At 48.0% G+C, this 11,746-nt stretch overlaps 1 protein-coding gene across 1 annotated transcript; it reads right to left on the bottom strand.

Annotated features, from left to right (window-relative positions):
- Window positions 1-2,937: 2,937 nt before the first annotated feature.
- Window positions 2,938-7,426, bottom strand: LOC122368031. The gene is made up of 4 exons (XM_043341624.1): window positions 7,293-7,426; window positions 6,741-6,869; window positions 3,977-4,433; window positions 2,938-3,652 (listed from the first exon to the last, which is right to left on the bottom strand). Exons 1-3 carry the CDS (start codon window positions 7,352-7,354, stop codon window positions 4,286-4,288), a joined length of 339 nt encoding a protein of 112 aa, XP_043197559.1. The 5' UTR covers window positions 7,355-7,426; the 3' UTR covers window positions 2,938-3,652; window positions 3,977-4,285.
- Between the last annotated feature and the right edge of the window lie 4,320 nt (window positions 7,427-11,746).

Below are 11,746 nucleotides of genomic sequence, written 5' to 3' on the forward strand. Positions count from 1 at the left end.
CGTATCTACAAGATACGGCTTTCTTCCTGACTTATCAGTTCCACATACTTTGTTTGAAATTTTGTATAAATGCCGTATCTGCCGAATTTAAGGATACGGCTTTCTTCCTGCGTGTTTTGCTATCCCTGATGTAACAAATCCGTTTTTGAATTTTTATATTATATATAATATTTTCATTTTTGAGTGTACACACGTTTCAGCAGTACCATTAAACGCATCATGAAAAGAGCTTTCCAACGATATCAAAAACGAAAAATCGATAAAAATGCGACTTACGGCTTTTTTCCTCCCGACGGCAGTACGACTGACGTACTATATAGTTTCCGTTTGTCGACATCCTAGTTTGTTTTCTGGCACGCTGGATGTGATATTTTTATGTCCGTCATCTTGGCTGATTTGCTCACACAATTCGTTCATCCATAAGCGAGAATGATTTAGCATGTCGTCAGGACATCTTTTAGTTAATTCGTCAGTAGGCTATCAGAATCCGTTGGCATTGCCCTTGATATGTAATGTGGGCGTTCTCATATGTTTGGTTTGTGTATGCTGCCAGTAAATGTGTCTTATGTCCTGTCAGAGTCTGTCAATTGTGACAGTTTAGTGTCTTACTGTCAGGTGACAGTAAAATTGTGTTTTATTTGTATCTAGCCTGAAACAGAATGTCGGTTTGTCCTCAAATAGGATGAGGCTTTTCTGTGTTTGGTTCAACCATGTGTTCAAGTTTGTACTCGTGTTTATGTTGTATTCTTGGTCAGTTGTCAGCTGTCAAAGTAAGGCTTGCCAGATACAGATGTCAATTTGTCAGGTCTGTCACTGACATACTGATGTGTCAGTCAAAAATCAGACAAAGGTTGGTCCGTCTGACTTTCACGTCCAGTTGTTAATTGTCTATGTCCAATGTCCGATATATGTCTAGCTATACCCCTTGCCGACTCCCCTTGTGTCTACAATAGACACTTGCGGGGTCTACAGGGTTCTAGTCGTCACGAGCAACTCTGTTAGGGAGAAGGGCTCTAATTGACGCCGGTTCATGTCAGGAAAGGTAGGTACATAATTGTGGCTGGATTCTACCGGGACGATGCTAGGTGTTGGTTGGTTGTTTAAGGTTGTGGTTGCGTAGTTAGGACTGTATCTACGAAAACCGGAATAGTCTACGCCGAGACGTAGGTTTGTGTTGAACAGGGTTACATCGGGTCAGTGGTGGCATCTGTCGTTGGGCTTCAGAACTAATCGGTGTTAGTGGCGACACCTATAAAGCTGTGTGGAATTATAGGTGTCGCTGGCGGAGTTGGGTCAGGTTCTCAGTGGCGACATCTCCCGGAAGAATATGTTAGCTGAGCTTCGTGCGAGCGCCGTACGAAATACGGCACTGGCGTCTCCGTAGTAGTTTCAGTGTGCGCTCTCCGCCAAGGACAGCGCACTGTGTTCTAGAATAGCTGTGTGTGTTGCTTGCTGTTTTCGCTGTCATTGTGACGCCAGCGAATATTAGTCTGTTAGTTAAGGAGTTATACGAACAAGCAATGCAATATTTTAGCCTGTAACTTCTAGGAGTTAGGCGTATACACTGCCTGCTTTTGCTTGCGCCACGATAAAGGCGTGGTCAGCGGATTGAGATTCGTTTTTCCAGTTGTTCCTCGAGTCGACCTCCCAAGGGTTCGCTAAATCGCCCGGGGGTACCCGAGGGTCAGGAAGGTCATGACAAACCGCTCGCGAGGCACGCCATGCCTTCTGCGAGCCAGATCTCTGTTTGAGCGTTCCTCCGGCTGGCGGACGATACTGCAAGCTCTAGTTTGTGACTCGCTAGATGGCTCTGCCAGCGCAGTCGCGGTGTGGTAGCTGCAATGTGTGCGTTTTCTGTGTTGTTTGGAGACTGGTTTGGTTTTAGATAGCTTCGTGGATTGTTTGCAGTCGCGAAAAGCTATATATGACTTGCACGTTTAGTCTACTCAAGGCAGTGTTAAGGCAATGTTAACTGTTAACTGTAAGGAGTTTGTGCTTTTATCCAGGGCTAAGAGCACCAGTGTGCATTTGAGTCGAAGTAAAATCGATACACTATGGTGAAAACGCGTGCCAAAAGTTCACGCAAACCTTCGGGAAGGAAAATGGGCGGGAAAGAGGTCCGGGCATGTTATGATACTGTGTGGCTGTCAATATATGATGTACACCGTAAAACAGTTTGTATTTTTTCACCTTGAGGAGCGATCAACTGCTTCACACAACTACTCAAGCAAACTTCAAACTACCAATTAGCAAGTGTGTTTTATGATCACTACCTAATATTTTATGAAGAAAGATGGGTAGTGGGTGCGTAATACAAGGGCTCCGTACCTAAAACTCGCAGCTCTACCGGACGACCAATCACGTGCCGCCGTAGGTCACGTGTCGTGACCACGTGGCACGTGACCTCGCCCCGGCTGGGCGCTGACTGGTCGTCGGGCGGCACCATCCAAACTAGCTCCGTTCCGGCTGCGATTGAGGGATGTATGTATGTGTCTCTGTGTTGTAAACTCGCGATTTCCTGCCAGGTATTGGTCGAAATTCGAATGAGCTCTCGACAACGGGGTTTGGTTGGATCCCGACCATATGTTCATACAAAAAAAAAAAAAAAACGTGCTGTATCAGCTAGTGTGTACGAAATGGGAAGAATTCGGTACGCAGTATTGGTGTCAATATAAGGGTTCCAGAAACCAGTGTAGAGGATGTGAAGCCCTGAGCCCACAGCTAAAGTAATGTGAGGTTTGAGCCCACAGCTAAAGTAATGTGAGGTTCTGCCAATCTCAACAGATGGCTTTGACTGACGATTTTTAGATACGAAATGTTGTTAATTCATTGACAAGCATTTTATCCAAGCTACCGATTTAAAACATTCGATGCGTTATCGATCTGGAGGACCCTATTTCTAAAACTGTTTTGAATTGATGGAATGAAAGAAGCCTATACAAACGATCAGTTTATTAGGTTCGATGCGTGGCGATGAGGTGTTCTATTTGCGCACGTAATACGTTAGTACGCGAGTCATCGAAACTCGCATACCATAGGTATCATGTTAGTCACAAAACCACATCAATTTTGAAACATTTCACGCAAACCGCAATCACACATATACGATGCTCATCGTAGACACTTGTGTTGTTAGTATGAATCACGATTTTCAATGGATCAAAACATATCTGAACAGTAAGCATAGACACACATCTAGATTCTAAAGCGTAGCTTACAAAGTTGGAAACCTCGCATTCATGCATCTACGTATATGGTCATTGACGTAGCTACGACACGATACATGCTCACACATGCTGTGTTTCTATACTCTTGGTTCGATTAGAATAAGCTTGGCATAAGCGGGTTCTCTGGGGCATTCGATTACTTATTCGACTTTGTTTTGACTCAATCGACACATACTCCAAATGATTATTAGAGTAACTGGTTATACAGCCTTATTCATTTCTTCAAACTAAAAAGTAGAAACTCAATGTCCCCAAAGCCAGCAGTCAAGGCTCCATCAACTCGTTGCCAGTACAGAATACGAATGCATTGCCTGATGTTTGTCCGTGTTTACAAGGGCTCATCCCTACCATTCATGTATGGAGAGATAAAACGACTGATAATTGGTCGTACAAATACCACAAGCAAGCAATTACGCCTCAAACATGTATCCTTTTTTGTTGGGTTAGGCCCTTTCGGTCCAATGAGACTATTTCAGAGCCGGGAGGATGTTAGAATATAGGGGGAGACATTGGTCTGGGCAGGCACCCTAGTGAGTCACCGGGGCTGAGCCCGTCCAGAGGACAGGCCACCCAGCCCCAAGGCACTCACTGCACCCGGCTACGGGGTGCGCTCCCTCGGGAGCAGCGGTACCGCTCCAAGGGAGCAGCCCGCATGAGATAAAGTTGCCTGCCCAGCCCGGAGGGGGGTTGCGGCGTGGAGGAGAAGGATTTCAGTATCCTGAGGATAGAAGCACGGAACGGTGGAACATGTATCCTGGCAACATGATGCAGTCGTTCACACCTTCTCACTGCTTACCTATACGTTACGCAGCAATGCATGCGACATCTTACAAGTAGTAGGCACAGATAAATACAGAATACACGCTAGAAAACATGGCTTAGTTCATTCACCACACAAAACACTCACTTCTCTTTCAATCCAAATGCCAACTTACTTTTGGCATCAAATTTTCTCATCAAGCCTCGCTTTCAGCACTAGCGCCACCGCGCGGAGACACCCGACAGTTCGAGTTCCTTTTTCTGCCACGAGTTGTCTCTGGCGCGGCGGCCTCGGGCCGTCACAACTCTGTGGTTTCGACGTGTTTTCCTCGGGGCATGAGGCGGTCAGTTTGACTGAGGATGTTTTGCTGATATCGGCCCAGATCGTTGGTGGTTTTGTGACTTGGGTCTGGAGTGTTGTAGTTGACAGAAGATCGGGCTGATGACCTGAGAAAGACAGATAATCGTTAAAGGTCATGGTTTTAGGAACTTCAAAAGGGAAATTCGTCATTTGGCCACTCATCTTCAGCTAGAGACGGAAAACGTGAAGCAATGAGAATCAGCCATGCGTCATAATGAAGCATTGGGTATGACAAAAAAACTCATCCTTTTGCATCCTTTTGCAATGGATAGCGCAGCATCCATGTTCCACATATGACAGAAACACAAAGAGCCAAGCTCAGCAGTCAGCTCTCGACCATTTCACATATTTTGACGAGAGAGAAAAAAAAAAAACATGAACGGCTTTGAAAAGGCTTGGACCGCTCGGATCTTTACTTTTGCACGGATTTTCTTCAGTTGAACAATAAAACAAATTCCATCACTGGTGTCATATAAATAAAAACCCAGTCTCTCCACTATCGTCCCTGTTTGTGCGCATACCTATTTCCCGCACCTTTTCTCCCTCTTTTCCCCCCTTTACCTGCTGCTCTGTTGTTGGGCAAACAGCTCAGAGGGCGTTCTTACCTGCTGCTCTGTTGTTGGGCAAACAGCTCAGAGGGCGTTCTTACCTGCTGCTCTGTTGTTGGGCAAACAGCTCAGAGGGCGTTCTTACCTGCTGCTCTGTTGGTCAAACAGCTCAGAGGGCGTTCTTACCTGCTGCTCTGTTGTTGGGCAAACAGCTCCTGCTGCTGCTGAACAGACAGTGTCAGACTGTCGGTGAGGGCGTTCTTACCTGCTGCTCTGTTGTTGGGCAAACAGCTCCTGCTGCTGCTGAACAGACAGTGTCAGACTGTCGGTGAGGGCGTTCTTACCTGCTGCTCTGTTGTTGGGCAAACAGCTCCTGCTGCTGCTGTACAGACAGTGTCAGGCTGTCGGTGAGGGCGTTCTTACCTGCTGCTCTGTTGTTGGGCGAACAGCTCCTGCTGCTGCTGTACAGACAGTGTCAGGCTGTCGGTGAGGGCGTTCTTACCTGCTGCTCTGTTGTTGAGCAAACAGCTCCTGCTGCTGCTGTACAGACAGTGTCAGGCTGTCGGTGAGGGCGTTCTTACCTGCTGCTCTGTTGTTGGGCAAACAGCTCCTGCTGCTGCTGTACAGACAGTGTCAGGCTGTCGGTGAGGGCGTTCTTACCTGCTGCTCTGTTGTTGAGCAAACAGCTCCTGCTGCTGCTGTACAGACAGTGTCAGGCTGTCGGTGAGGGCGTTCTTACCTGCTGCTCTGTTGTTGGGTAAACAGCTCCTGCTGCTGCTGAACAGACAGTGTCAGACTATCGGTGAGGGCGTTCTTACCTGCTGCTCTGTTGTTGGGCAAACAGCTCCTGCTGCTGCTGTACAGACAGTGTCAGGCTGTCGGTGAGGGCGTTCTTACCTGCTGCTCTGTTGTTGAGCAAACAGCTCCTGCTGCTGCTGTACAGACAGTGTCAGGCTGTCGGTGAGGGCGTTCTTACCTGCTGCTCTGTTGTTGGGCAAACAGCTCCTGCTGCTGCTGAACAGACAGTGTCAGACTGTCGGTGAGGGCGTTCTTACCTGCTGCTCTGTTGTTGGGCGAACAGCTCCTGCTGCTGCTGAACAGACAGTGTCAGACTATCGGTGAGGGCGTTCTTACCTGCTGCTCTGTTGTTGGGCAAACAGCTCCTGCTGCTGCTGTACAGACAGTGTCAGGCTGTCGGTGAGGGCGTTCTTACCTGCTGCTCTGTTGTTGGGCAAACAGCTCCTGCTGCTGCTGTACAGACAGTGTCAGGCTGTCGGTGAGGGCGTTCTTACCTGCTGCTCTGTTGTTGGGCAAACAGCTCCTGCTGCTGCTGTACAGACAGTGTCAGGCTGTCGGTGAGGGCGTTCTTACCTGCTGCTCTGTTGTTGAACAAACAGCTCCTGCTGCTGCTGTACAGACAGTGTCAGGCTGTCGGTGAGGGCGTTCTTACCTGCTGCTCTGTTGTTGGGCAAACAGTTCCTGCTGCTGCTGAACAGACAGTGTCAGGCTGTCGGTGAGGGCGTTCTTACCTGCTGCTCTGTTGTTGGGCAAACAGCTCCTGCTGCTGCTGTACAGACAGTGTCAGGCTGTCGGTGAGGGCGTTCTTACCTGCTGCTCTGTTGTTGGGCAAACAGCTCCTGCTGCTGCTGTACAGACAGTGTCAGGCTGTCGGTGAGGGCGTTCTTACCTGCTGCTCTGTTGTTGGGCAAACAGCTCCTGCTGCTGCTGTACAGACAGTGTCAGGCTGTCGGTGAGGGCGTTCTTACCTGCTGCTCTGTTGTTGGGCAAACAGCTCCTGCTGCTGCTGTACAGACAGTGTCAGGCTGTCGGTGAGGGCGTTCTTACCTGCTGCTCTGTTGTTGGGCAAACAGCTCCTGCTGCTGCTGTACAGACAGTGTCAGGCTGTCGGTGAGGGCGTTCTCGTCCAGACTGTCGCCCTCCTCGTCCAGACTGTCGCCCTCCACATAGAGACGGCTGAAATGGGTCGAGAGAAATCAAACATTGAAAGCAGAGGTAATCATAGAACGACGGAAAATTTGTAATGGCTCAGGCGAATTTGAAATGTGGGCAAAAGACGATATTCATATGCGTAATGAGTTGCGGAAATAGCAGCATTTAGGTAGGTACTAAAGAAAATCAGGTAAAATATGATAGCTAGTCTCCACATCTACGGTTTTTATGGTAAATACGTCACCTTTATATCTAATAACTTCGAATGTTTTTTTTCATGACCTCCATTCTTCCTTTCTAACAACAGTTTTCCTACTGTAATAATGCTTTCCGCACTTGAATAACAATAACATAGCAAACCATAGCACGGACGACTGGAATACGATAGCTCAAAACACGACTATTCCCAACGCTGTGTCTCCCAGCTCGGTTGTCATGGTTACTGACCTGCTGCTCGGCTGTCCATCGGGCGAGTCCAGCTTGTAACACGTGTTATCGAAGGCGCCCATCCATACAGGGTTGCTGCCCTCGACTGCGTGCACGTTGGTGTTGGGGACCGCTGATATACGGCTTACAGTGGCTGAGGGAGAACCTGAGGGATCAGAGGGGGGGGGTCAGGGTCAAGCAAGAGTTATGTTACGTCAGGGTCAAAGTAGGTCAAATTCAGGGTCACTTTGTCATAAGGGTCTGACCAAAATTGCACTTAGCCGATATTCAACACAATTCTACTCTACCTCATTCCGTTCCCCATCCTTCTACTTTATAAATGTAACAGTGAAACACTAGTCCTTTGGCCCAGCTATCCAATACCCACTAATTGACCCACAAACTAACGTGGACTCACCCCCATCAAACGCCCCACTACAAAGCCAACCACCCAAACTCACGGCCACAATGTGACACCTCATCCAACTCCAAGTCACCATCCACCCATACTCAATCCCAATACTCACCCCAATACAAACCCATACCCACCCAACCCATACTCACCCATACTCGATCCTTCCCCCACCTACCAAAGGCGGTGGCCGTGGCGGCCCTCAGCTGCCTCCTGTATTTTGCCCTCTGACTGAGGCACGCCCCCAGCACTGTAGCCAGCAGAACCAGGAGGAAACAGCACGCCCCCAACAGCCAGCTCAGAGCGGCCCGCGCCGGCTCAACCCGCGCCGCCGTGGCGGCAGCCGCGCGGGTGGAGAGCACGTTGAACTCCTGGAGGAGGAGCCAGGGGGTAAGGCAAGGGGTGATAGGTCATGAGAGGTTAAACTTTTGTGAGAAAGGGCGGCATGGGGTGTTTGGACGTTACATTTGTATTGGGGAGAGAAAACTAATGGGCCAGAGGTTCAGTCGGTATGGGATGGGCACGGGTTGAAAGGAAGGTGCAAAATGCGATGCCTCAGCTGCAGTTTTGAGACGGGATACCAGTATGTATAATGTCGGTGAATTAACCTATGAAAGTTTTAATTAATGTTCACCGATATGTAGCGACAGCATTTCGTTCTTATGTTAAAAAAACAAGAGGTAAATTTGAGAGAAGATTAAATTCCCCTCATGCCTTAGTTACCACAACGAATCGTCTACCGTTTAATCCTCTAACCTTCGAACCCCCCCCCCCTCTATAAGTCCCTAAAATATGACGTCACTCACCTTAAACAGCGGATCGAGCGTCTCAATATTCTGATCCAGCAGCGCCAGCACTCTGTCCACATCCAGAATACTATGATCCCTCCGATCCACAAAATGGAGATAGAGGTCAGTCTTGGTCCGGTCCACGGCTCCGGAGGAAGTCTCGTGGACTTTGAACTCGTCCACGTTGACGATGGAGGCGGAGACGTTACCCAGGTAGCTGTGGGGGAGAGCGGGGACGGTGGGTAGAGTAAGAGAGGGGATGGTTAGATAGCCATGTGATGCGATTTGGTAAGATTTCTGGCTTATGACTTCCCTCTCCTGGTTTCAAAATGTCTGCCTTTTATACAGTACTCCTAATTTGTCTCAGGCTCGCAATAGTCGCATTAAATTGAACGATAAACGCCCCATAGTTCCCACACACTTTGTTATAATGACCTATATTTTTGTGTTTCTTATCAAAGATTTGTTGTGCCTTTCCCCTTGTTCTAGTCTCCTGTCTGCACTTCTCTTACTATCTCGGCATCCATCCTCCCTACCTCCCATATTCTATCAATTCTCTGAGACTTTGCTCTCCCTTTCTCCCTTCCCTTTCCCTACCTCCCTCCCACTCACTTTCTCACTCACTCACTCACTCACTCACTCACTCACTCACTCACTCACTCTACCCCCTCTCCCTCTCCTCCCTCCCCTCTTTCTCGCTCTCACTCTCTGGTGGTGAGAACTCCCTCCCTCTCTCCCTCTCCTTCTCCCTCCCCCTCCCTCTCCCTCCACTCCTCTCTCACTCTCTCAGGTAGTCGATCTTCTCTCTGGCCTCCTGGGGTTGCATCCTCAGCACAAACTTCACCCGCTGGTCCTCCCGCAGGAGATATATGAACACTCGCGCCTCGTCACCCAGACCCGAGCGGTCCACCACTGACACCTGGTGGCGGGAATCGGAAACAGAGAGACGGTTAGCGGATAATCTTGGGAAGCGTAATGAAAACATTGACAATTACAATGTGCTAGTGCAACGTGACATTTATTTTCGTTTATTTTCTTCTATCTTTCAGTTGTCTACAAAAAGGTTGAAGCCCCTATGTAGTATATATCGCGACAATCGATGGATGTGATACATCGTCGGAGAGGATTGAAATATGAGATAAATACGCGCTATGTTGAATATGCATTGACAGAAAGACTACGATATCTCGAAAAGGCAATTTAAATGATTCCCAGATATAACTACGATACAGTTGAACAGCGCTCAAAATTGAAGCATAAACGATACCCCCAGCTGAACCCTACTCTGAAAGTAAATATTAGGTAAAACAAGGAAATTCATACATCGCAGGATACATACCACAAAGTCAAAGTAGCCTTTCATCCCTTTTTGCGGGTCGAAATTGAGCGTCACGATGCCAGTCTCTGCGTCCAGCACGAAAGGCATGTCTCCTATGGTTTCCAAACCTGAAACACGAGGAGTATGGAAAGATATCAGTACCCAAAGGACAAGGCTTCGCGCCGCCTAATAGCAGTGTCTGAATTTGCTTTTGCACCCAAGTCTACACAAAAATAATATCCTCCTGGAAAAGCATACTCTGGCATTAGATCTTGGAGACAGCAATAAAAGGTAGTACAATAACACCAGACATCAGCAATCGCGTCAGCGGGTTACAAAACAACACCAGGTATGTGAGACTGCATTGGCGAGTGTGCCACTAACACCAGATACTGGAGACTGCATTGACGAATGTGGTCTTAACGCCAGGTCTTAACGAGTGCATTTATGGATGAGACAATAAAACAAGATGTTAGAGACTGCAATTATGTATGTAGCACTAACACAAAATCTTGGAGACTACACCTATGTATGTGACACTAACTTTAGGTCTTGGAGACAGCATTTGTAGATGTGGGACTACCTAGCACCAAATCTTAGATACTGCAATTGAGGATGTGGCACTAACGTCTCATTTGGGCTGCAATTTTGGCTGTGGCACTTACACCGGACTTTACAGACTGCATTTACAGATGGGAGTAACAACGAAATCTAAGAGACTGCGATCATGGCTGTGCACCCACGGGCACCAGGATCTTGGAGACTGCATTTATGGACGGGACATTAGCACAAGATCTTGGAGACTGCATTTATGGATGAGACATAGATCTCGGCGACTGCTATTATGTAAGTGGCACAAACGCAAAATCTTGGAGACTGCATTTATGAGTGTGTCAATAACACCAGATCTTGGAGACTACAATTATGGATGAGGCACCCACCCCAGGATCTTAGAGACTGTATTTATGGATGAGACAAGAACACCAGATCTTGGAGACTGCAATTATGCAAGTAGCACTAGCCATACTTTGGAGACTGCATTGATGAGTGTGGCACTAGCACCAGATTTTAGAGACTGCAACTATGGATGTGACACTAACTCCTCATACTAGACGCTGTAAGACGTGACACTAACATCAGATGACAGAGCTTGGAGACTGCATGAATGTATGTGAAACTAGCACATACTAGGGACTGCAATCATGGGTGTGGCACTAACACTAGCTTTTGGAGACTGTAATTACGGATGTGTTACTAACACTAATAACACTTCACATCAAAAGAAACAACGCCGATGTTCCAAAAATAATGTTTGACATGTGAAAGGGACGGCATGGCAGTTTTATCATGACCTTACCTTCGCTGAAGTTTGCTGGTCGCCTATGCATATAGAAGCTCTGCGTTTTACTTACTTTCCCTCAGCGTTTTTGGACGTATGCTTCGCATTGCGGCGTTTCACTTACCCTCGCTTAGCGTTTTCTACTATGGGCGTCAAACCCCTTGAGACCCCACTTTTTTGCGATAATTTTTAAAGGCGTCAATTCTCGTTGACAATATTCTGGCAATGTGTGTTTCAGAACCTCCCAAAACTTTTATTACTAAGGTATTTTGACGCCAAACGATTATGAAAGGTAGTCCTCATTCACTCGTAATGTTAAATTTCACGGAACGAATCTGCTGTTTGGGTAGAGGCTACGCGCTCATGGGGCGGAGCCACGTAATGACGTCAGCGTTAAGCTCCGCCCACCCCTCCGGCGCTCCTTGCCCGGCGACCGGTCACTCGCGTCTCTCGCTCCATTCAGGCTTGATGGTGGGCGGTAGCTGGTAGCGGTAGCGGGCGCTGGTAGATGGCATTTAGAGCAGATGGCGCTGGTGGCGGGGCTCGAGTGTGGCCGAGCGCAAGCCTCTGCCCGGGCCTGAATTGACCTTAGCATTACGAGTGAATGAGAAGTACCTT

This window comes from Amphibalanus amphitrite, unplaced genomic scaffold (genome assembly GCF_019059575.1).
Source record: "Amphibalanus amphitrite isolate SeventyFive unplaced genomic scaffold, NRLGWU_Aamphi_draft 000916F_arrow, whole genome shotgun sequence".
NCBI classification, from domain to species: Eukaryota; Metazoa; Arthropoda; class Thecostraca; order Balanomorpha; family Balanidae; genus Amphibalanus; species Amphibalanus amphitrite.